This window comes from Lontra canadensis, unplaced genomic scaffold, assembly GCF_010015895.1.
Source record: "Lontra canadensis isolate GAN:19392208 unplaced genomic scaffold, GSC_riverotter_1.0 scaffold58, whole genome shotgun sequence".
Taxonomy (NCBI): domain Eukaryota; kingdom Metazoa; phylum Chordata; class Mammalia; order Carnivora; family Mustelidae; genus Lontra; species Lontra canadensis.
The window spans coordinates 247,525-274,182 of NW_022631052.1; the positions used below are offsets into that span (position 1 = coordinate 247,525).

The 26,658-nt window shown below is 40.2% G+C and overlaps 1 protein-coding gene across 2 annotated transcripts in view; it reads left to right on the top strand.

The window, feature by feature from the left end:
• SPPL3 (signal peptide peptidase like 3) overlaps positions 1–26,658 on the top strand; it is a 146,560-nt gene that overhangs the window by 111,189 nt on the left and 8,713 nt on the right. For both annotated transcript variants that reach the window (XM_032876125.1, XM_032876126.1), the window contains exons 3-6: positions 12,159–12,247; positions 18,352–18,471; positions 19,209–19,287; positions 20,451–20,563. In XM_032876125.1, the coding sequence (XP_032732016.1) occupies positions 12,159–12,247; positions 18,352–18,471; positions 19,209–19,287; positions 20,451–20,563 (401 nt within the window). The remainder of the gene's footprint in view (positions 1–12,158; positions 12,248–18,351; positions 18,472–19,208; positions 19,288–20,450; positions 20,564–26,658) is intronic.

The following is a 26,658-nucleotide window of genomic DNA, read 5'->3' on the forward strand; positions in this document are numbered from 1 at the left end:
AGTGGGGGTGGGCAGAAGAACATGTTACATAGAGAGGAACAAAGATAAGAATAAACAACAGGTTTCTCACTGAAAATAATGTTAAGTGAGAAGACAGTGGAACAACAGCTTTAAAGCACAGAAAGGAAAAACCATCAACATAAAATTCTGTGTTGACAAATTCTGTTGGCAAAAAATCTTTCAAAAATGAAGGCAAAATACAGATGTTTGCAGATAACACAAAACCACTTGGCCCTGTAAGAAATGTGAAGGGAAGGGGCGCCTGGGTGGCTCAGTGGGTTAAGCCGCTGCCTTCAGCTCAGGTCATGATCTCAGGTTCCTGGGATCGAGTCCCGCATCGGGCTATCTGCTCAGCAGGGAGCCTGCTTCCCTCTCTCTCTCTCTCTCTCTACCTGCCTCTCTGTCTAGTTGTGATCTCTCTCTCTCTCTGTCAAATAAATAAATAAATAAATCTTTAAAAAAAAAAAAATGTGAAGGGAAGTACTTCAAGCAGATTAAAAATGGTACTGCTGGAGTTCTGGATCTACACAAAGGAATAAAGATCACCAGGAATGGTAACAATATTGATAAGTATAAAAGGACTATTTTCTTATTATTTAAAGTATTTTAGAATATAATTATGTAAACAAAACTAACAGTATATTGTACAGTTTATAGCATAACATGTAAAAGTAAAATGCATGGAAATAGTAAAAAGGTTCAGGGTAACAAATGTAAATTTGTCAGGTTTTTATACTACACATGAAGTACCATAATATAACTTGAAGGTACACTGTATGGTTAAAGATGTTTTAATATAAATGCTCAGTGACCACTAAAATAACAAGTTACAGATAGTAAGTCAACAAAAGAGATAAAAAGAGAATCATTTAAATACTCTTAATCCTGGGGTTCCTGTATAGCTTAGTTGGTTAAGTGGTTGACTCTTAATTTTGGCTCAGGTCATGATCTAAGGGTCCTGGGATTGAGCCCCACATCCAGCTCCATGCTCAGCAGGAATCTGCTTAAGAATTTCTCTCCTTCTCCCCCTGCCCCTTCCCCTGATTGTGCTCTCTCTCTAGAGTAAATAAATAAACCTTTTTTTCCTTTAAACCATTTATCCAAAAGAAGTCAGGTAAAGGGGAACAACAAAAAATGATAGGACGGATAGCAACATGGTAGTCTCAAAACTAATCACAACAATAATCTTGTTAAATGAAATTGGTCTAAATACTGCAATCAAAAGGTAGTAATTGTCAAATTGAATTAAAAAGTAAGCTCCAGTTACATGCGGCTTACAAGAAGTACATTATAGCTATAAGCTAGAACAAGATTTAAAGTAAAAAGTTGAGAAAAGACATACCTTATATTCATCAAAAGAAAGCTGGAGTTAACTGTAGTGATATCAGGCAAAGCAGCTTTCAGAGCAAGAAATGTTACTACAGACAAGGTTAATTCATAATGATAAAGGGATCAGTTAATCAACAAATCATAATAATACTAAATGTTTATGCATCACATAAAAGATCTTCAAAATACATGAAGCAAAAACTGATAGACTTCAAGAAGAAATAAAACATTCACAAATATAGCTGAAGATTTCAGTACCTTTCTCTTAGTACTTGATAAATTGTCAGAAAATCAGTGGCTTGAATGATACTCTCAACCAGCTTAACCTGATACTCATAGAACACTCCCAACTGACAGGAGAATATGCATTCTTCCAAAGTGCATATGGAACATTTACCAAGATAGAACATATTTTGGGACATAAAAGAAGTCTCAGTAAGTGGATACAAGGCATAAAAAATATGATCTCTAGTCTCTATTAGTTAGCTGGGGCTGCCATAACAAAATACCACAGACTGGATGGCTTTAAACAACAGCAGTTTATTTTTTCACAGTTCCAGAGGCTGGAAATCCAAGGTCAGGGTGCCAGCATGGTTGGGTTCTGGTGAGGACTCTTCGTGGCCTGCAGACAGCCACGTTCTCCATGAGTGCTCACATGGTTTTTCCCTGGTGTGTGCACACTCAGGGGAGAGAGAGCCAAGCTCTCTGGTATCTCTTCTTAAGAGGATACTAATTCCATCATGAGGGCTCTGCCCTCATGACGTTAGCAGAATTACATCCCCAAGATCCAGTCACCAAATATCATACTAGGAGTTAGGGCTTTAATAAATGAACTTTTGCGGGGGGGCGGGGGGGTACACAAACATTCAGTCCCTAATGTTGGGGTCCGTTATCAAAGGAACAAGACTGAGACAAAGTGAAAGTTATGCAATGCCTTATTCTATGCCAAGCATTACAAGTTAGACTGCCTGGCCAGGGCCGCCTCTGAAGAGAGTGACCCCCTCCCGATCTCACAGGCTGGTTTTATAGGGCATAACCGCAGACCCAAGGTACGTGGCGTCTATTGTTAAGGCATTTACTCCCGGAATCGATACCCGGAACCATACCAGGAACTATGGGGGCGTTTATTCCCGGAATGAAGTCCGTGGATGTAAACAACAATATGGCTACCTAGGCAATATGGAGTTGCTCTGGCTAAGCAGGCCCTAATAGTTAAACAGGTTTTAACATTAAATTGGCCCTAACATTCCCCCCCTTTTCTTTGGAGATTAGTCAATTCTTTGACTCTTCAGCCAGTTCTTGAGGTGAAAACAGGTTGACCTGAGGTGTCGTCAACCTCGAGTGTTGTTCCATCCGCTGTTTTTCTGATTTTCTATTGGGCTGTTTTAGGCCGATGAGGTGTCCCCTGGCTGCTGCTGAGTAGGAACAGGGTTAAAAGTGACCAAGTTATGAAACCCTTTTGAGTCTTAGTTTTAGTCCACAGTTAGTGGGGTCCACTAGCAGTGGCTCCCATTTCTGAGGGGTGTCCTTGTTTTCGGCTCGTTTGACATGACACGCGTGAATCCAAGCCCTAATGCCTTCTACTTGTACTGCCGTGGGGGTGGTCAGGATGACCATGAATGGTCCCTTCCAGCGGGGCTCCAAGTTTTCCACTCGGTGAATGCATATCCAAACCCAAGTCTGCGGGTTGGTAAGGATGTGGTTCTACCTCCATCTCCGTCTCAGTGTAGGCAGCTCGGATCCCTGCGTGGGCTCTTTTTAAGACAGACTGTAATGCCTGCAGTGACTGGAGTACAGACTGATTGGTCATTTCCGCTAGGGCAACCTCTTGTAGCCATGGGCGGAGTGGAGGGGGTCACCCAAACATTATTTTAAATGGGGTAACCTTGTTTAAGTAGGGTGTGCATCGCGCCCTAAGGAGGGCAAAGGGAGGAAAATCCACCCATCCACCGCCAGTCTCCAGAATTAACTTTGTTAAGGTCTCTTTAAGAGTCCGGTTCATTCTCTCTATTTGTTCGGAGCTCTGGGGCCAGTAGGCACAGTGTAGTTTCCAGTTAGTGCCCACAGCCTTGGCCAATGCCTTTGAGACTGAACTCACAAATGGAGGGCCTTTGTCTGACCCAATCAGGAGAGGCAACCCAAACCCAGGAATTATTTCTTCTAGTAGTGTTTTGGCTACCATTCCTGCCATTTGATGTTTGGCGGAAAAAGCCTCTACCCAGCCTGAAAAGGTAGCCACAAAAACTAACATACACTTGTGTCCATACTTTCCTGTTTCATCTCTGTAAAATCTACTTCCCAATAAATTCCTGGTTCCCTTCCTCTTTCTCTTTTTCCTCTTCCCATCCTAGTTTCTCCCACATTTACAGCCTGACATTGAGCGCATCTATCAACCACATCCTGAGCCATACGCCCTAATTTAGAAACCTGGAACTGTTTACCCATGAGCTCCTTAAGCTTGCGTGTCTCTAAATGAGTGCCCTGATGTATTTGGGTTACTAATTTTTTTTTCCTAGTCTTCGAGGAAGAATTAACTTTCCTGCCCTAATCTTAGCCCAATTCCCTTCATAGTCTAATTTAGTCCATTTTTGTAAATATTTTAAACCTTCCTGTGAATAATCTGTTTTTTCTGGTAGGGCTGGAGCCGGGAGTGTAACCAGTTCTTGAGCCGTTTCCCTGGCTGCTTGCTTTGCCGTTGGATCTGCTTATTGGTTTCCTTTTGAAACCAGATTAGTCCCCTTTTGGTGCCCCGAGCAATGCTTAACGGCCACCTCTTTTGGGTCCCAAATAGCTTGGAGGAGAGCCAATATTTCTTTTCTGTTTTTAATTTCTTTTCCTTCTGCTGTTAATAGGCCCCTTTCTTTATAAATAGTCCCATGTATATGGAGAGTAGCAAAGGCATACCTGCTGTACCTGCTGTCCGTGTAGATGTTGGCAGTCTTACCCTTGGCCATCTGCAGTGCCTTGGTGAGTGCAATCAACTCCGCTTTTTGCGCCAAGGTTCCGTGTGGCAGGGCCGCCTTCCAGAGTTCCTGTTTAGGAGAAACTATCGCAGCCCCCGCATACCTCTTTCCATCGGCCGTGTAGCTCCTCCCATCTGTGGACAGAGTCATCTCCGCATCCGGGAGGGGAGTGTCTCTGAGGTCAGGCCTTATTTCTGTGATCTGGGTTAGGACCTCCCCACAGTCATGTGGGTGGTCAGCTAGCTTTTCTGGCAGCAATGTGGCTGGATTTAGCACCGCCGGGGGCCTGAAAATCACTTTCAGTTCGTTGAAGAGGAGGGCTCGATACCCTGTCACTCGGGCGTTTGTCATCCATCGGTCTGGTGGGGTCCGGAGGAGGCCTTCAATAGTGTGAGTAGTGGTCAAGATGAGATTTTGACCCAAAGTTAATTTACTTGCATCCTTGACCAGGAGGGCCGTGACAGCAATTATGCGGAGGCAGGGGGGGCAATCTAGCCGCTACTGGATCTATTTTTTTTTGCTAAGATAGGCTACTGGCTTTTGCTAAGGCCCCAGAGTCTGAGTCAAAATCCCTTTGGCCACCCCTGCCTTTTCATGTACATACAAGTGGAAGGGCTTGGTAACATCCAGGATGGCCAGTGTTGGGGCACTCAGTAAGGATGTTTGTAATTTTTGAAATGCTCCTTCTGCCTCAGCTGTCCACTCTACCGTAGTGAGTCCTCCCTTAATCAGTTCATAGAGGGGTTGGGCAATCTCCGCAAACCGCGGTATCCACAGTCTGCAGTAGCCCACCGTCCCAAGAAACTCTCTCACTTGTTGGGGCATGGTGGGGCGGGGGTATCTGGTGATCACCTGTTTCCTGGACTCAGACAGTGAACGCACTCCCTCATGGAGATCAAAGCCTAGATAAGTGGCATGGCTCTGACAAAGCTGTGCTTTCTTTGCTGACACCTGATACCTTTTTTTTCCTGAAGAGTCTGTAAGAGTTTTCATCCCCCCTCAAGCATGACTCATAGTCCTCAGCGGCTATTAGCAAGTCATCAACATACTGTAACAGAGTGACTCCCGGATTGGTGATTCTGTACTCACGCAAATCCTCGTGTAGGGTCTCGTCGAAGATGGTGGGTGAATTTTTGAATCCTTGGGGAAGTCTTGTCCAGGGGAGCTGCCCTGGAACCCTTCCTGTGGGTCAGACCACTCAAAGGCAAGGAGGGGTTGAGACTCCCTTGCCAAAGGTATACAGAAAAATGCATCCTTGAGATCTAAGACGGTATACACAGTTCTTTTGGGGCCTAGGAGGGAGAGTAGGAGAGTAGGGTATAGGGGTTGGGCACTGTCGGGTGGATATCTTCAACCCGTTTGTTAACTTCCTGCAAGTCCTGAACGGGTCAGTACTCCCCAGTTTCAGACTTTTTGACGGGCAGTAAAGGTGTGTTCCATGGAGACTTGCAAGGAACTAGGATCCCCTCTCCTCGGAGGTGGTTAATGTGTTTTCTGATCCCTTCCTTTGCTGCTCAGGGGAGGGAGTACTGCCGGACTTGAACGGCCATAGCTGTTGCTTTTAACTGTACCACTACTGGAGGCCGTCCCTTGGCCAGGCCAGGAGGCCTCCCTTCTGCCCAGACTTCAGGAAATTCGACCTGTAGGTTTGGAGAAGGCTTCCTTCCCTTATCTCCTCTGGTTTTGAGACTGGCTTGTAAAGGAGATGTTCATCTGCTGCTGCCACAAGCATCTGCACAGTGGGTTGTCCCAAAGTCACAGTCATGTCTCCTTCCGAGAACTGAATACCAGCCCGTAGTTTGTGGAGGAGAGCTCTTCCCATCAGGTTATACGGGGCATTAGGGAGGACCAAGAATTGATGTTTGACTACTCCCGAGGCCAAATTTAAAGTCCTTTCTGTTGTCCATTTCTGTTTTTCTGTGCCATTTGCCCCTTGTACCCAGACTTCCTCTCCAGATAGTTTTCCCATAGGCTTTAGTAATGATGAAAATTTGGCTCCCGTGTCCACCAAAAAATCAGTTGATTTCCCCTCCACCTCAACTTTAACCCGAGGTTCGGGGAGGGGCTCTGAACCATGGCCCCTTCAGTCTTTGGTGGCCAGCATTGCACTTTCTTCTTAGGGCACTCGCCAGCCCAGTGTCCTTTTTCCTTGCAGTAAGCACACTGATCTGAATCTAAGCCTTACCACCTGCTTTCTCTGTGTTTAGGCTTTTTTTCCCATTGACCATCTCCTACCTGCCTTTTTCTTTTCCACTGACCTTTTTTTCCTGTCTCCTTCCCGCCTCATGTAATGTCAAAACTTTAACTATTTTTTTTAGTCTGTTTTTCATCTTCTTGTGTATCCCTGTTGTTAAACACCTTTTCTGCTATTCCCACTAACTGAGATTCTTCCCTTCAAATCCTTTAATTTTCTTTAGTTTCTTCCTTATATCTGGGGCTGACTGACTGGCAAAGGCAAGATTTAATGCCCTCTGATTTTAACATTTACTTGAATGGATCACCAGTATAAATTTGCCATGACACAGGGCTTTAGTCTTCCTTCCTTAAATACTATGTCTCATTTGAACAGAAACATTTTATAGGAAAAAATTTATTAGTCTTTTTTCCCTTCTTGTGAATAAATCCATCAAAAATGATCTAATATGGTCAAATTTTTAACATATTTCATTGTTTCAAACTTATAAACCAAGGCAAATAAAAGTCACTTTCCCCAAGCCTTCTACGACTTACTATATACCCTCAAGTTTATTTTTTATTATCTCCTTTCATGTTCTGGTGCAACCAGGTATTTTTACTTGAAGACAAAACTATTTACTCTCTTAGGCCCTCATTTTTGTGTGTACAGTTTTTTTAAAACTTACTATCAGTCAACTGCCTTTCCTCTGGTTTTTCAGACAACATTAAAACTTTTAATAAAAACCTTACGGCGTTTTTCTTTTGGTAGTCCCATCCTGACCATACCCTTTTTTTTTTTTTTAAATTTCCCTTCACAAACCTTTTACAACTTTCTTTTGTATCCAGGTTTTGTCCCAAGCCATTTCCTTTCAAACAACCATCTCATTTAGGACAAAATTACCTTTTCTTTAACAAAATATATTCCCATTCCTTATCTTTATGTATCTCCTACTTTTTTACATATAGGGTTATTTCCCTTACTTCCATCAGTCTTAGTTACAGTTAGCAGGATTTTCTATTCTTAGAAACGTTTCGGTTTCTAGTGATGGTTAAGTATTACCCAATTGTGAACAGTTACAACAGAATTCTGTAGATGGCAAATTTATGAATCAGTTAAGCACAAAACATGTTTACCAACAGATTTAAATATTCTTAGTTTCTTTGCAGTAAAAAGTCAAAAGCACAAATCTGCATCAAGTACTCAATGCTTTAGCATTTTATCCCATTTGGTTAAGACCTAGATGTCCAACAAATTTAATTCCATTTGTCATCCAACCAAAACTTTGAAGTTTCAGGTTACCAAAGACTTTGAAAGTTACCTTAACAATTACCCATTAAAACTTTGAGACAGACAATTAACCATCAGTTCAGTTATTTCATTGCTAACAGATTTTAACAAATAGCATGAGCTTATTTGACCTTCAGTGAACTTTGACTTGAAATATGAAATATGTAAATATGAAGTTTCATATTTACTGCTGTAACTTTAAAGACATGTCTATCTTAATTAAACCAACAAACTTAACTTAGTTCAAATACTGATTTACGTTTCACCTGGACCCACTGCACTTTGAATGTTTCCCTGAGACACGGGTGGGAAGATCTGGAGTGGGGGCTGTTAGGTCCAGGGACTGCTCTTCTTGCTCCTTAACAGTGAAGAGGGAAGGTGCAGGAAGCACTGAGGATGGTCTAGAGGCCAGTCATGCAGGCCACACCCAAGTTGGCCTGAAACAGAAGGGGGATTGCTGTCAGAAGGCAGAGAAAGGATTCCTAGTTTGAGAGAGTTTTCCTGGGTAAACCTTGTCACCCAACTGGGTGGTTTTACCTTGAAAATCCTTGAAGTGCTGGAGAACAAGACTTAGGGGTGTCATAGGTCCCTTATTCTCCGCTTGCCCCATTTCTTCAAACACAACAAACAACACAACAGACAACAAAAAGACAAGACAAAGACAACCGCAGACCAGACCCAGCAGCCCTTCCTCAACCAGATATCAAGTCTAAGGGTGTGCAAGATATACAACCTGCCGCTGGTGGGGATTTTCTCAGTCCCCTGACCGCCTAGGGGGACTCGAACCCCCTGGCAGGTCCCCTGACCACCTAGGGGGATTCGAACCCCCTGGCAATCTCCCAGTGGAGGGATGGGGCGTCCTGCATCCACTCCAGCCCTGGGGAACAATGCTGTGTCCAGCTTCTCCCTGGTGGGCTATACCCTAGAGCTCCGCAACCAGACAAACAGACCAGATCCTGCAGGATAAAATCTCGAGATCTTACCTCCAAAGGTTTTTCCCAGAAATTCTAATGCTGACTCCGTTCTTGTCCTTTAATCCCGGACGAGCCCCCAGAATGTTGGAGTCCGTTATCAAAGGAACAAGACTGAGACAAAGTGAAAGTTATGCAAAGCCTTATTCTATGCCAAGCATTAGAAGTTAGACTGACCGGCCAGGGCCGCCTCCGAAGAGAGCGACCCCCTCCCGATCTCACAGGCTGGTTTTATAGGGTATAACCGCAGACCCAATGTACGTGGCTTCTATTGTTAAGACGTTTACTCCCGGAATCGATACCCGGAACCATACCAGGAACTATGGGGGCGTTTATTCCCGGAATGAAGTCTGTGGATGTAAACAACAATATGGCTACCTAGGCAATATGGAGTTGCTCTGGCTAAGCAGGCCCTAATAGTTAAACAGGTTTTAACATTAAATTGGCCCTAACACCTAACAGCTCACAGTTGAATCAAATTAGGAATCAATAACAGAAAGAGGTCTAAAAAATTCCCAGATATTTGGAAACAAATATGCAAACAAACAAACTTCCATGCATCAAAAAAGAAGTAAGGAAAATACATTGAATTAAAGTGAAAACACACTAAATTTATGGGTTGCTGCAAAAGCAGTACTTAGGGAGGAATTACACCTCTAAATGCCTAGGTTAGAATAGAAGAAAAAGGTATCAGTGATCTAAACTTTAACCTTAATAAACTAGGCAAGAAGAGAGCAAATTAAACCCAACTTAGCAATAGGGAAAAGGTACGAATAAAGATCAAAGCCAAAATAAATGAAATATTTTCTCTAGGGATAGAGAAAAATCTGTGAAACTACAAGTTGATTTTTAAAGACCAATAAAAGTGGTAAACTCGGGCGCCTGGGTGGCTCAGTGGGTTAAGCCGCTGCCTTCGGCTCGGGTCATGATCTCAGGATCCTGGGATCGAGCCCCGCATCGGGCTCTCTGCTCAGCAGGAGCCTGTTTCCTCCTCTCTCTCTGTCTGCCTCTGCCTGCTTGTAATCTCTCTCTGTCAGATAAATAAATAAAATCTTTAAAAAAAAAAAAAAAAAAAGTGGTAAACTCTGGCCAGACTAATCAGGAAGAAGAGAAGCCATAAAACCAGTATCAGGAATGAAAGAGGTGGTATTACTAGAGCCTCCGGTATTAAAACAATAATAAGGGACCACTCTCAACAACTTTATGCCAGTAAATTTGATGACTTAGATGAAATGGACCAATTCTTTGAGAGAAACAATCTGCTAAAGCTCACTCAAGAAGAAATCAATAACCTGAATAGCCCCATATTTATTAAAGAAATTGAAAATGTCAGACTGTTTTCCAGAGTGTCTGCACCAATTTAAATTCTTATTAGCAGTGTCCTTGCTGACATTTGGTTATTATCTGATTTTTCTGGTTGTACCCTCCTGGTGTGTATGAAGTGCTATCTCATTCTGTTTGACTTCGTATTTCCCTGATATTTAATGATGTGAAAAATCTTTTTGTGCACTTACTGGCAGTCATTTGCATATCTTCTTCGGAGAAGTATTTATTCAGATCCTTTGCTTATTGTTTAATGGGTTGTTTTTTTATTATTGAATTGCAGGAGTTCTTACATGTTCTGAATACAAGGCCCTTATCAGACATATGATAGCAGGTATCTTCTCCCATCCTGTGTGTTGGGACCTTTTTGATTGTGTCCTTTGAAGCATAAGATTTTTATGTTGATTAAGTCCATTTTATCAGTTTTTGGCTTGGTCTTTTGCATCATGTATAAGAATCCACTGACAGGGGACCTGGTTGACTCAGGGGGTTAAAGCCTCTGCCTTCGGCTCAGGTCATGATCCCAGGGTGCTAGGATCGAGCCCCGCATCAGGCTCTCTGCTCAGCAGGGAGCCTGCCCCCTCTCTCTCTCTGCCTGCCTCTCCGCCTACTTGTGATCTCTGTCAAATAAATAAAATCTTTAAAAAAAAAAAAAAGAATCCACTGACAAATCCAAGATCATGAAGATTTATCCCTGTTTCATCTAAGAATTTTATAGTTACAGCTCCCATATTATTTAAATTAATTTTGCCCTCCCACATATTAACTGCTCATGTGGCTGATGTCTCCCCAGTGCAGATAAAGAATGTTTCCATCATTGCAGAAAGTTCTTTTAAGATTTTATTTATTTGAGAGAGAACAAGTGAGAAAGAGCATGTGCAGGTGACAGGGGCAAAGGGAGAAATAGACTCCCCACCAAGCAGGGAGCCCGATGTGGGGCTCAGTCCCAGGACCCCGGGATCATAACCTGAGCTGAAAACAGCCGCTCAACTTACTGAGCCACCCAGGCACCCCTGCAGGAAGTTCTTTAGGACACAAACACTTTAATATAGATGAAAATGAGCTAAGGACTTGAACAAGGACACTGCAAAAAATAAATGAGTGAACTCATGTACACAAAACTGTTTAGTAGTTAAAGAATGCAAAATTAGAACAGAGATTGCATTGTTAGTTCCCCAGATGGACAATGACTACTTCCCTTCAGGTCTTGACTTAAAAATCACATCAGTGAGGCCTTCCCAACCCACCCTATTTAAAATTTCAAACTTAGTCTTTTCATTTCCTGCATTTTCTCATTAGCTGTTACCATATATACATTGAACTTATTTTCTTGTTTATTGTCGGTGTCCCCCCACCCACTTCGAATGTACAATCCATGAAAGCCTGTTTTATGCACTATTTATTGTCCCTCCATTTCCTAGAACAGTTCTATATATAGAAACTCAAGGGACGCCTGGGTGGCTCAGTTGGTTAAGCAGCTGCCTTCAGCTCAGGTCATGATCCCAGCATCCTGGGATCGAGTCCCACATCGGGCTCCTTGCTCTGCAGGGAGCCTGCTTCTCCCTCTGCCTCTGCCTGCCATTCTGTCTGCCTGTGCTCGCTTTCTCTCTCTCTCATAAATAAATAAAATCTTAAAAAAAAAAAAACTCAAATACATGTTGTTAAATGAAAGCTGACAAGGTGTAGAGAAAACAATGTTCTCATATACTGCTATCAGAGAGTAAATTTGGTACAACCTTGTTGGAAGTAGTTGTGTAGCATGTTAAAGTCTCAAAATTGTGCTTGCCCTTTGACCTAACTTTTCTCTTTTTAGATATTTATCATAAGGAAATAATTAAGGATGTGCACAGAGATACGGCTGGAAGATTTGGCCACAATGGAATGCTTTTATCTGTAGTCTGAACTCTTGAACTGAACTGACATACCAGAAGGAATGTAGATTGTTTTCAAAATGTGATGACAAGAACTGTTTTTGCAGAGTTGTTCAAAAGAGCCTTTCCTGTCTTCCATAATGCCTTAGCATATTAAAATATTGTCTCGTTACTGACTTTTGGACCTACTTTCTTTCTTAAGCAAAATTAAAACTTGTCTATGTAATTTTTTCCACAGGTCCCTTAATATGGACTTTGAAAATCAAGATAAAGAGAAAGACAATAGCAGTTCTTCTGGGTCTTTCAATGGCAACAGCACCAATAATAGTAAGGCATTTTATGTCAATTAACTTTAGTACATATAGTGGTCTTAATTAGATTCTTCCTATAACCCCAGTTAATTTACCGGGTTTAAGGATTTATGTTTAATTATAATAATAAAATCTAATCTGTATTGGTATAATTTGTAAAAATTCCTATGTTCTGAATCTAAACCAATGATTTCTCATTACTGCTTTTAACTCATGCCTAAAAGCTTGCTGCTGAGATTATTTTCTTAAAAACAAGTAGGATAGTAAAGATTTTGTAAGAACGTTGAGTTATAAGAAATAGAAGTGTGCTATATAGCAAATGTTTGGCAGCATTGTTTATAATGGCCAAAAAGTAGAAACATGACTCAGAGATCAATAAACTCGTTGATGGATAAACAAAATATGGCCTATCCATACAATGGAATACTATTCAGCATTAAAGAGCATGAAATACTGACAGAAGTACTGATACTGATACATGATATGAACCTCAAAACATTATGTTAAGAAGTCAGGAAAGAGTACATATTGTGTGAGTCCACTTACATGAAATTTCCAAACAGACAAATATGGAGAAACTGAAAGTGCATTTGTAGTTTCCTGGCAAGTATTGGGCACTAAAGATGGGTGAATTTTGCCGTAAGTAAATTGTGCCTCAGTAGAATTATAGAAAATTGGTGATGTTTATTATAAGGGGAATTTAATTATAAATAAGGAGACTTGATTTGATCATCAAGAGCTTGATACTGGGTTCCTACCATGCAGTTTATTAGATATATATTTTTTAGATATTCTATTAGATATTTTGAAAGCTGCCAAAGCACAAGAGCTGGTACCCAAGCTGTCACTAGGCACTGTGGCCAAAACACTTTGTGAGGCGTTAATAAAGTGCTAAGACAGAGATAGTAAATATCACTTCCCTTCCCTAGAACAGGAACATTCTCTCACAGACCCTTACCGTACGTAGCCTCATAGTACTTCTAACAAGCATCTGCTATCAGTAGATCAGAGTAAGCCTTAGAGATGAACTCATTTGACATCCATATACAGAGAGAGCAAAGAGAAAGGCAAGTCAGGGTAAGCCACATGGGTCAATTTAATAAGGGACTCCCGTTCCAGAGAAGGTGAGTTTGATCTGAAATTTGATACCGTGAACTTGGATTGCTGGAGAAGTCATTCTGGATGGGAAGAGCGTATTAACAGGCACAGAGGAGAGAATGAGCATGACTTACAGAACAGCCTCAAGTCACCACCTAACAGGGAGGAAATATTGAGGATCCAGGATAAAGGTAGAATACTGATGGAGAATTTTAGAACTTAAATGGAAAAGAGATTACTCATTTTCTCTAGTTACTGCCCCACCCACCAAATTATACATGCCTAGCTTTTACCCAATTAAATGTGTTCCTTGTACCCAGGAATGTAAAGTGGGCATTGCAAATACAGTAAGTAGAATTATTTAAATATAATGAGTCTATTCTTAAACTTATGACACAGATTCTTGTATGAGGTAAAATACCATATCAGTAACTTACAGGGAAACCAGGTAAAACCCAGTATCAATACCCGATTTTCAGGTTAAATGATTACATAGCGTTTATCTTCAGTCAACATTTAAGCCAAATCACTTTTACAACTGAAACTCCTTTGTAAGTCCTGTGTTATGTAGCATATATGCATATGATGTATTTAAACCAGACTATAAATCCATTGTACATTGAATCACAGAAACCTAAGAGAAATGGACACTGTGTGTCTAAGTACTATTTTATCCTCAAATAATTGATCAGGTCAGTCCATACAGTAGAAGGAAGTTACCTAGTGACATGAGTTTTCATTTCTCACCGCTGATGTCTAAAGAGTAGTAAATGTTTGTTTAAGTGGTCATTTTCTTAAATCTACCTCCTGTGTTGTGCTAAATGATCCTCACAAATGTATTTCCTCAGTGCCTCATCTGGGGCATGGATACCAGAAGAGATAGATTAGGAGAGAATGCAGTCCTCTTCCACAAAATCAGGAAAAACACAATGAAAGAAATGGCTGTTGCAGCAGGGAAAGCCAGTATTTGATCATGGGGCATGACACCATTCCAGATTGAAGGGACAGCATGGAACATGGGGTACATTTATCAGAATCAAAGAAATAATAACAGCCAAAAGGATGAACAGAGAAACACAAGAAATTGTGTGGGTGCTGAAGAGATTGAAGTCCTGAATGATAACCAATGTAGAAGAATACAGGGTTGTTCTCAGGAAAGGAAGGTATGAGTTTAGTGTTCAGATTTTGGCAAGAGTCTTGATTGAAGGAGAAAGTGTAAATAGGTAGAAGTTGTTGTTAAAGGTTGCAATATTAAAAAGAAAAAAAAAAGGTTGCAGTTGCCTAATCCCAAAATAAATATCAAGGAATTTGTGAAAAAGACAACAAAAATGAGTGACGTACAGTTTCCTAGACAGCATGGATGCTGATAACAGTATTCAGCAAAAGGAAGCCAGACACACAAAAACACATGCTACGTATCAGTGTATGCAATAAGCTCAAAAAATGAGCAAAATAAATACTAGTATTTTAGAATGTGCAGTTGAGTAGAAAACATATAAAATAGAGCAAAGAAGAAAGTGTCATAAAGGCCAAGGTAGTAGATCCTTTTGGGGAAAAGAATGGAGACTTAGGAGGGGCACAGGAAAGACTTCTGGGCTTGGCAGGGTTGTTCCCTGACCTGGGTTCTATTTGCTGATTGATTGAACTCTACATCTTTGTTTTATGTACTTTGTTTTATGCCTGTTGTGTTTTTGTTTTTGTTTTAAGATTTTACTTAATTATTTGACAGAGACCGTCAGCGAGAGAGGGAACACAAATAGGAGGAGTGGGAGAGGGAGGAGAAGCAGGCTTCCCACTGAGCAGGGATGGCGGGGCTTGATCCCAGGACCCTGGGACCATGACGTAAGCGGAAGGCAGCTGCTTAACGACTCAGCCACCTAGTTTCCCCTGTATGCTGTTGTGTTCTACAATAAAAAGGGTTAGAAAGAAAGTGGGGAAGGGGAGTGCCCTCCAGGTTCTGTCTGATTTTCCTAAACCTGGTTCTAAATCCTGTCTCATCCCTATATCTGCCCCAAGAAACCTATATAGAGATTTTTCCTTCTGGCACACCAGCCCTTCATTTAATCAGTATTAAGTGAGTTTAAAAAAGGACAGCTCCCACCCTTGGCCCCATTATCTGACGTTTTGAAGTCCTTTACCAGGCTTCCCATGTAATTTATCTGAACCCTGAAGACTGTACAGCTTTTCAAAGCCCTCATGTTACCTACTGTGTAATAGGTGCTCAGTAAATAGTGAAAAGCATGCTTCTTTCACGGAGGTGCAAAATCAGTAACTTCCTTAGTGATTATCAATAATATGCTGGTGTATATTATTGTTCAGTATCTATTTCATGACCATGTATTTAGCCTATAGCCTTGTTCAGTAAATGCTAAAAATAATTTCTCTACATAATTTTTTCCATCACCCTGCCTACTTTTTCTTCCTTCTTTTTTTTTTTTTAAACGACTGCCCTCCATCTCTGTGCTGCAGCAGTTTCTTGCCACTGTCCTAAAAGTACTTTATCTCTAGGGCCCGCCTTGAAGAGAAAACCCTGCCTATTTCTTATGTTAATTTTGGCTTTAAAGGTAATGCCAACTGCTTTTGAGTAACTCCTCCTAATTATGACAACTCTGTTTTGCTTTGGTCTGTTTTGTTTTGTTTTTGAAGTCACTGAAGTTTGCCCGAAATTTCTGTTAGCTCCATCCCCTTCAGGACCATTATCTCCAGACCTTTAGGAAGTACAGTATTAAAATTGTGTACATTTTTTAGGTAGCGTATTGTCAGCAACTAAAGGAACTCTACTTGCCCTGTGACATTGCCGTTTGGTAAACTCCCTTGGGCATTCTTCTATAAAACTAACGGAAGCGGGGTCTCATACCTCCTGGTTTAAAATCTGTGCTTTTAAAAAACAAAAATCTGTGCATTCTCTCTAATACTCTAGAAAGGCTCTTTGTGTTCAGTTTTGCATTTTTTTAAAAGATTTTATTTTATTTGACAGAGATCACAAGTAGGCAGAGAGGCTGGCAGAGAGAGGGGGAAGCAGGCTCCCCACTGAGCGGAGAGCCCGATGTGGAGCTTGATCCCAGGATCCTGAGACTAGGACCCAAGCCAAAGGCAGAGGCTTAACCCACTGAGCCACCCAGGCGCCTCCAGTTTTGCATTTTAATTGCAGACTGAACTTCTAAAATTTAGATTTTTTATAAACAAATACTTATCATATACCTGACTCACTAAAGTCTTTATTCTAGCCAGCCATTTAAGTTTTCTGTTCATGTTTTAAACCAATGTAACTAATCTGTAGACTATATGATGTTTTGTTTTACAAAAGAGGGGGGTGTGGATGTATATTTTAAGACTTAGAGTTTTTTAAAGATTTGTTTCTCTTCATATAACAATTACTTATTTGTGAAACTATTATTTTCTGTTGTGAAAGGCACCTAAAATCTGTAGTTTTCTCTAGTAGTTCTTTGACATAGTGTAGAGCACTCAGACCAACTAGGTGAAATTCAGTTAGAAATTTCATGGAGTTGTGTCTCATAAATGTCCGTAAGACACTTCACTTTAAGGTACCACCCCTACCCCCACCCCACCCCCCACCCACTCCCATATACACACACAGATGATCCAGGCCAAGTGAAGGAGTTTGACTGCAGTTCTGGTCAGCAGCCAGCAGCCATCTTCTTAAGAACATCTCTGTCTTGACACATAGATCACTCCTCCTCAATTGAAATGCCCTATTCCTACGTGAATTGACTCCTCCACCTAGCCAGTAAGAAACAATTTTGTTTTGTAGAAATATTTAATATTTTATTTAACTAAAATACCTAAATAGCCTTCTTGGAACAGATAAATTTAAATACCAAAGAGCAGTTTTTAAGCATTGGTTGATGATTGCAACCCTTGGTGCATCGTTATGTTCTTCCTGGTCACATTATATCTTATTCATAGCCTTAATTTCATGAAGAGAGACTTCTGATATTTCTTTATAATAGTTTCATATGAATATTTTTTCTTCGATTCCTCTCAAGAACTTTATATCTCTGCAGGGTTAATTTGGAAGTAGATCACACACAAGATTAATAATTTTTTTAATTCAGTGGTTATCAGATATAGCCATGTTTCTCTTCTCTACCAAATATTTTTTTAATGCTTTTCAACTCTGTATGCAAAATAAAATTTTCTGGGAGTTTTTAGCTGGGCCTATTAACCCCTAGAGATTCAGTTTCATTGGTCTGGGGTTGGGCCTGGGCATTGTAATTGTTACAGCTCTGCAGGTGATTCTAATGAGTAGCCAAGAACTTAAAACCACTGTGCTAAATCCTGTATCCCAAGTAATTGTTTTCTCCCATTTATCCTTAAAATGTTCCCATAAAATTTTTCTGATTTTCGGTTTTCAGATGTCTTATTCCCTCCACTCCCCGACTCTACTCAGAGTTGATCCTCAGCAACAATGGGGTAGAATGAATATGAATAAATAAGATGATGAGAAATTATTTTAGTCATTGGATTTAAACCATCTCTTATACCAGACCTGCACATGAGACTACAAATGTACTCAAATTAACTAATCTGAATTTTTTTTTCTAAGATTTTATTTATTTGAAAAAGAGCTCAAGCCAGGGGAACCGCAGGTGGAGGAAGGGAAAGGGAAAAGCAGGCTCCCTGCCAAGCAAGAAGCCTGATGCAGGGATTTGATACCAGGACCCTGGGGCCATGACTTGAGCCAGAGGTAGATACTGAGACACCCAGGTGCCCCAATTAATACAAATTTTTACTACCTGTTGATGTTCTTGGTTTTTCGTTTTTGTTCGTTTGAGGGGGTTTGTTGGTGCCCTGTCAACCAGATTGTTAGCACCAGGAGGTAGATAATGAAGGTACCAGGAGGAGAGCAAGGAGTTCATGATCTCAGTGAGAAGGAAAGAATCAGAGGACCTAGATAAACTGTATCTTATATACTAACCCCCGGAACTGTTAAAGTGTCTGGAGTACATGGGCACAGTGCCTGTTACTTAAGTCATTAATCTGTCCCTTTTTCTCTTTCAGGTATCCAAACTATTGACTCTACCCAGGCCCTGTTCCTTCCAATTGGAGCATCTGTCTCTCTCCTAGTAATGTTCTTCTTCTTTGACTCAGTTCAAGTAGTTTTTACAATATGTACAGCAGGTAAATTAGTTTCTTCTCTATTCTCAGACTTTAACCTAGAAGGAATTTTTTTCACCTCTTTCTAATCATCATTCAAAACTTAAGATTTATACACCATGCCATGCAAGTTTTTCTTCTTAAGTCTGTTTTTTCTCCCCATACTTCTCCTTGAACCACTAGATACACATAACATCAGTTTAGGACTGCCAGTACAGCCTGAACAAAAGACCAGGGGGGTTGAAAACATGCAGTCTTTATGATATCAGAGTAGGACCACTTTGACTGTGGCTCCTTGTCTGGGAGGTTACTAGAAGATCCAGTGTGGCAAAGTGGTCATTGGCAATCCCCACTGATGTTTCTGTAGTAGACAGACACAGTGATAACTAATCAAAGTAATTTGACTGTCAGCCCTCTGATCAGTTTTTAAACAAAGAGATGATGTAAGTGTATAAAACATCAGCAAAATGCTGGACATGTCAGATCATCCCCTGGCCCGCTGTTTCTCTTTTCATATTAAGATAGAAGAGAATGAGAAACCTAGATGTCTCTGCTTCCCCTACTTCAAATCAGGTACTTCTTTCTTCTCAAGACTTTATCTGTATGGTGCTAATGGAAGACATTTTTTATCTCTAGTTAGTTAATTGTATCTACTTACCCAGAAAAGTTTTCTGGGTAGTCAGTGTTTCCATAAGTCCATTTTTCTTACGGTTCTTGAAAATAAACAACAAAACCTAACCATATATATTTTCTTTCTCTAGTTCTTGCAACAATAGCTTTTGCTTTCCTCCTCCTCCCGATGTGCCAGTATTTAACAAGACCCTGTTCACCTCAGAATAAGTAAGGACTTGGGATTTTCCTCTAAATTATGAATTTGTATATGTTTTTATCTTAGACTTGATAGCATTGTTGGGAGTCTCAATTTCTGGTATTGACCAGAGCACACAAATGCCAGAAGACTGGGAAGGGAGATGTTTGATCTTTAAGACTAGAAGATAGTACTTCCTTTTGTACCTTTCCATAGCAGAGGAAATGTAAACAAATCTTACAAAGTCTGAGTCATTGAAATATGCTTCCTGCTTAGATTACTGAAAGATGAGCAGTTTTATTTTGAAGCAATACTCTCATTTCTTTACTAGGGAGTTAACAGGATGTGAAAGTAGTGGTTGACTCATACATTTTTTGCCTTTCATCTTTGGTGGCCTAAAATATACACTAGCCACTTAGGTTCAAACCCCATGTGCATACCTTTCACTCCTTAACTCCCAAAGCCATTGCTCCATAGAAACAAAATGCTGTGCTAACAGAAATGCTGTATGCACTTAGGAAACCCGTCACTTGGGGCAACTGATTTTCCCAGGAATTAGTGATAGCCAAAGAGAGTTATTGCAGATTTTTTAAAATATGTATTCATCATTCATTGCCCAGTGGATTGAAGGTCAGTACTTTTTCATTTTGTTTTCCTCATAAGAACAGAATTTCCCCTATAATGTATTTAATTCTCCATAGATTGGTGTTGTCACTTAAAATTTCTAAACACCCATGCTGGTAATTTGGGATTAAAAGTACAATCAGATGGGTGCAGAAGTATAATTAATTCCTTTTTTTTTTTTAAGCTTTTCTTTTTTTAAGATTTTATTTATTTATTTGACAGAGAGAGAGAGATCACAAGTAGGCAGAGAGGCAGACAGAGAGGGGGAAGCAGGCTCCCTGCTGAGCAGAGAGCCCAATGCGGGGCTCGATCCCAGGACTCTGGGATCATGACCCAGCCTAAGGCAGAGGCTTTAACCCACAGAGCCACCCAGGTGCCCCTAATTAATTCCTCTTTGTTTCTGTAGCTTACTCCAAGGAGGTTTGGGTATTTTCGAATTCCAGGTGTCTGGGTATTGCCTACTGTTCTCATCTGGCCATATGAGCTCTGATCATGAAGGACCAAGGTAGAGTTTGGTTATTGAAATATAATGTATTGCCTATTAGTCCAATAAATGGTGTGTGTTTTCCAGGATTTCCTTTGGTTGCTGTGGGCGTTTCACTGCTGCTGAGCTACTATCATTCTCTCTGTCTGTCATGCTCGTCCTTATCTGGGTTCTCACTGGCCATTGGCTTCTTATGGATGGTGAGTAACCTGTGAAAAGTTGAAGTTTTAATGTAGTTTATACAGTTATATTTGTCCTCCCTTCCTCTGCTTACTGTGTTTAGTAATATTTACTCCAATTACTGTGAACATTAGGTGTCCTTAGGCGGTGCTACCCATTGTTGAGGTTTTTTTACCCACATTTTTTTTTTTTAAGATTTTATTTATTTATTTGGCAGACAGAGATCACAAGTAGGCGAGGAGGCAGGTAGAGAGAGAGGGGGAAGCAGGCTCCCTGCTGAGCACAGAGCCCAATGCGGGGCTCGATCCCAGGACTCTGGGATCATGACCTGAGCCGAAGGCAGAGGCTTTAACCCAGTGAGCCACCCAGGTGCCCCTTTTTACCCACATTCTTAAGATATTTTTGAATAACAGCTTTTTGAGGTATAATGTCCAAGTGTATAAATGTACAATTCATTGGTTTTTAGTATATTCAGGGAGTTATGCAACCATCACTCCAGTCAATATTGGAGCATTTTCATCACCCACCCTCCAAACCCATACCCAGCAGTCACTCCCATTGGCCCACCCAAGCCCCAGGCATCCACTAATCTACTTCTCTCTCTATGGATCTGCCTCTTCTGAACATTGCACATAAATAAAATCATACATTATATGACCTGTTTGTCTGCCTTCTTTCACTTAGCATGATGTTTTCTAGATTCATTCATGCCATAATCTGAACCCATACTTCATTTCTTTCTCTGGCCAGTACTACTCAATTGCATAGCTATGCCAGTTTTATTTATACATTCATCAGTTTTCTCCGCTTTTTTGCTTTTATGAGTAATGCTGCTGTGAACATTCATGTTTTCGTTTTTGTGGAGACTCTATTACATAAATGGAGTAATACTGTAATATATATAAATACATATGTGGAATATGTTATATATGTGTTACATACCATAGACTTTTTATGTAATGATATAAATACATGTCTGTATCATTACATAAAGGTAGCATATCCTTCTTAATAATTCCAGAGTACTCTGTTGTATGTTACTTCACTATTGCTAGACCCTTAGATTGCTCTTAATCATCTCTTATAAACAACCTGAGGTAAACATTGTTCTACTTCTGGATATACATGTCAGATTACTTAAAACAGTTATTTCTGTGTATGAGTTCCTAGATATGAAATTCCTAGATGAGAGGATTTTTGTATTAAAAATTGTTTTCTCTGTTACTGTACTGCCTTTCAGAAAAGCGGTAGCACTTTACACTCCTACCTGTAGTGTATGAGACTTCTTCTTTGTTGGTGATGATTAGGATGAACCAAGAATGTCATGAGGAGCTAACATTTGTTGAGTGCTATGCATTGGCCACTTCCCTGGATGTTTACGTGGAGTATCTCATTTAATCCTGAAAAGTCTTTGAAGTGGATACTTCCGTTCCCACTTGACAGAAGAGGAAACAGGTTCAGAGAAGTCCCTTATCCAGTCACAGAACTCTCGTGTACATTTCATACTTATCAGAATATCTTGAAGGGACATTTCCAGAAATCCCCCTTTATTCTTTTTTCTCCCTTAAGACATTTTAAAACTTTTCTCAAGGACCACGTAAGCATTTCCACCTCCTTTTTCATTCAGTCCTTAATTTCACAGTTCATGTTCTTGATCTCAAGAAGTTCTATCTAACTGCTTGCCCCGCAAGGTCTGTTCACTTTTTCCTTTCTTCTGGTGTTTCAGAAAAGAAGGAAGTTAAATACGAAAGACAGTTTTATGTAATTTGTAGTACTATCTAAGGAATATTTAAGGGAGGATTTTGAAAATCAGAGATGATGGGTACAGATCACACTTATTCCTATTATCCATTTCAAGCAAACACAAGGCTAATCAAAACTTTGGAAATGGCTCTTTGGAGGCTCCTGTCCACCAAGACTGTGTCCTCACAGCTCTGAGAATAGCTCAGCTATTGTAGACTCATTGTCATCTAAGCACAGAGCCACCCAGCATGGTGCTCCCTATCCACATCAGGAGTAGCAAACATTTGTGTCACAATGTTCTGCTCATGGTCAAATCAGATAGAATTTGACAAAAAGGATTTTAAACTGCATGTGTGTGTAAGTGTGCAATCTAAACCTTGATAAGGAAGTAATTTTAAATCTTGAGGAAAACTAAAAACTTATACTTTTGTTTCAAGGGTTTTTTTTTCCTCATAATTTACTTGGACTAGTTTAGGGATTTGAAATTTATGTGTGCAAAGTTGACTGGCGAAAAAAATATTATGAGGGAACAGGCTATCGAGTGGTTTAAGAGCTCTGTAAAGCTATAATAAAATGGCACATCATTTTAACTCAAGGTGATAATTATGGAGAAAGGATTTTTCAAATTGTAAACCATACAAATATCTGATATACTTCTTCAGAAAGTATTTTTTAAAATAATAAGAATTACGGTGATGGAGAACAGGTGAGTGGTTGCCAGTGGTTATATAATATTTATAATTTTACAAATATATAATTTGTATATTGTCATAGTTCCTTGTTCCAACAGTTGTCACTATTCCATTGTTCCTTGCTTTTTTGAGTTGCCTACCATATACCAACCTGTTGATACTCAAAAGTAGTTCCTTGAGGTTGCAGATCAAGCTACCTCTTAGATTTATAGAGAGACCTTTAATGAGTTGGAATGGAAGGCAGAGTCAAAATCACCAGTGTCTGACCATGCAGTAATTGACATTTGCTGATTTCTGACAGGTTTGGTCTCTCGTTTTAGCTTCTTAAGTTGCCTTATAAAAAACATTTCTGTGGTCATTTGCTTTGGAATGTGTATAAACATCCTGAAGTTTGCAGTGTTTAGGATTTTTAAATGGTTACCAGAACTATTCAGTTTCCCAAATCAAGTATCAGTGCTTTCAGTATTCCTACGGATTGGTGTTTGATACATCAGTGCTTGTGGAGATTGATAAAGAGTAAGTTTGAGGGAACGAAATTACATCTAAAGTCACACAAGTTGCTTGCCTGGTAGAAGAGCGAATGCCAATTTTTATATACTAGGCATTGAGTATTGAGAAATACCAGGTATGTACATTTGACTTTTCCTAAGATTAACTCTTAATATCTGCAGAATGATTTAACCTAAAAGCATGTAGGTGATTTTGAAAGACTTTAATAGAGCATAATCTCTTTTTAAATCTGTGTTATAGAAAATTAAGGAGTCTTAGTCATGATGATTGGAGTAAGGATAGTAACTATTAGTCCAAATCAGCCTCATAGCTGCTTTTATGATTATATCCTTTAATCTCACCTAAACCAGTGCTTCCTGATGAGGAAACAAGCAGCATAGATATTTCTCCTCTATTACTTCTGAACAAAAATATTTAGAAATGCTGATTGGTTGGTTGGTTGTTTGGTTGGTTAATATCTAAACCAGATTACTTCAGTCTATTTAAAATCACTGGATGACTGTTAGCTATATACTCTTAAGAGAAACTGGTTTATGTTGATGTCCTTAAATGAAAGAGTCCAATCCCATAAATGTTACACATAAATGATCTCCCTATACAAATACTGTGTTAAATGAGATGACAAGAGCTTCAGGTGCCACTGTTTTAACTAGAGTAATAGCAGACAGTCATCACCTAACCAGACTGATTAGTTTCAAAGCCGGCACACTCTAAGTCCAGATGGTGCTTAAGCTACGTTGAAGTCTCTCAGCTTCCTCTGAGGTTCTTTGTAATCCCACTGACTTCTCGTGACTCTATACTTTCGTGGAACTCTTTATTCATGTATCCAGACACACATGTTACTATCTATAGGCTTTGCTAAGGGTTTTAAGTTTACCAAGCTGCTGACCCGAAAAGATTAGATACCTCTCAAAGCAGCAAGCAGTGTGTTTATACTCTCATCTCTACTCTTCCCAAACATTGCAGAGAACAGAGAAATACATATTTTCTAGTAGTATATAACTAAAAGAGAAAAGGTTGGCATTGGAAGGTGACATTCTTTTCAAGATCCACTGATTTACACAGCCATCTGAAGTACATACTTTAGAACAGATAAGCAGAATTTTCCTCATTGTACCTCTGCAGGCAGGGCTAGGGACAGGCTACTAGACTCACTAACAGAAGAAACAGATAAGCAGCTCTCCGTAAGATAGAATGCAGAGTCCATTGCACTACAGGATTTCGTCTAGACTGTAGAGTTCATGAGAGCTGCCCATACAAGACAACTTTCTTTTCCCAGTGACCACTGTCAGAAATACATTTCCATCCTCAAATTCACCTGATAGCTAAAATTCTTTGAGGGTTCAGTGAGGTTCCCCAAACCCCACTTAACCCAAATGTGTGGATGTTTATATCCCCTTTTGTCATTATTGCTGGTCCCCAAAATATACTTGTCTAGGAGTCGCTTCTCCCTACCAGTTCGCACTGGTCGAACTGCCTTTGTAACCAAGAACAGAGTTCTCTCCCTGCCCTAAAAGGGGGGGAGCCTTTGAGCTTTTTAAAATTGTTTCTCAGACTCTAGTGTTTGGTGTGTGTGTGAGACTTGTTTTCTGCTGTTAAGAAAAATCTGGAACTGGTTCTTTTCTGACATGGACATTATCTTTATAGATGTCTCTGCAGAATCAGAATCATCATAGGGAGTGATAATTTGGTAGTAGAATTTTTAAAAAAATGTTTCTCAATGAAAGCCTGTTACTTGAAGTTAGAGTGAAAACAGAATGACAAATGTTGTTTTAGGGCAAGGCATGAAGTATATTTTCAGGCTTATATACTAAAAAGCATTAATACTAAGAGACTTAAGCATGTTCTTGAACTAAACCTAGAGTATTTTATCTACTCTCACCTTCATCTGGCAAATTAACCCTTTAAATTTGGGAAGCCTTGAAAGAATTTGACCAATGGGTGGTGTGGTACATTAGCTAAAAGTTGACGAATCTTGTGCACACACATTTACTGTTCAAAGATTGTTACACCAGGTCCACAGTATATGTCCACTAACCAGTTCAGGGACTAGAAGTCTTGAACAGATGTCTAGTCCAGCCACCTCGCTTAATATGCTTGTTACTAATCTATGATTAGAAAATGTACAATGCCAAAAATCTAGTAATTGGTTTTAAAATGCTAGACTCCGGTGTTTAGTCCACATAAGGCTAAGATAAAGACTCTACAGGTTCTACAGAACAGAGTACTGCCTAAGATCTTATTACAGGTTACATGTTTCTTTTTGAGAACATTTTGGCTCGGTTCGGTGTCGTTGTCTTTGTCCCTGGCCCTACTGGTCATGGAAGGCAAAGTGACACAAAGATTATATCAATAATACGTTGAAAGTAATTCTAGATAGCTGGCTAAGAATAATCATTTACTTAACACTTTTGGTTATTTTACATTTAACCAAAAGTTAAGATTGGTCATGAGTTTCTCAAAAAGTCAAGTCTTCAGTTTCTCAACCAGCATGGAATGAGGGAAAGCGACCGCCCCTTTTCATTTTGACTTGGAAAAGTCCTAAGGAGGAGGTGAGACTTTGAAGGGTTATTTAAATGAAAGCATGAAGAAAAAGAGAGGCAAACTAGGCGAACACCTGTGTTTCGGGGATGTGACAGATTGTGGCAATATTTGTTTGGGGGTAGGAGTGATACTGAAAGAGTCAGGAGGGATGCATTTTGCCTCTTCAAATGTGGAGCTCACAGCACAGTGGGGATGGTTGGTCGGAATGACTGGAAGAGGGTATCGCTCAGCTTAGCTGGAGATGAAACAGTAGCTGAGGAATGGGAGCAAAAGAAAGCAGACCCTGAAACCTCACTGTCCTGTGAGTTGTGCCCAAGGCCATGGGACTTATAATTAGACTGGACCCATCACAGAGTAGGGAACCTAGTACCATATGCAGGAAACACACAGTGATTGTTTCCAGTGGCAGTGAAGAATTAAGTGGGAGAGAAGCCAGAGTGGGAAAGGATGCATGTCAAACTAGGGAGGTATAGGGAAGCGTGAACAGGTGTACTGTAGCCACAAAGGGTGGCACCCAGAATGGCTGCAGCGTGAGTGTACATGATGAGAGACTGTGAAAAACTGAAAACAGAACCAGAGTTTCTAGTTTGGAAGATGAGAAACTGAATGGCATTGTCTGGAATCAT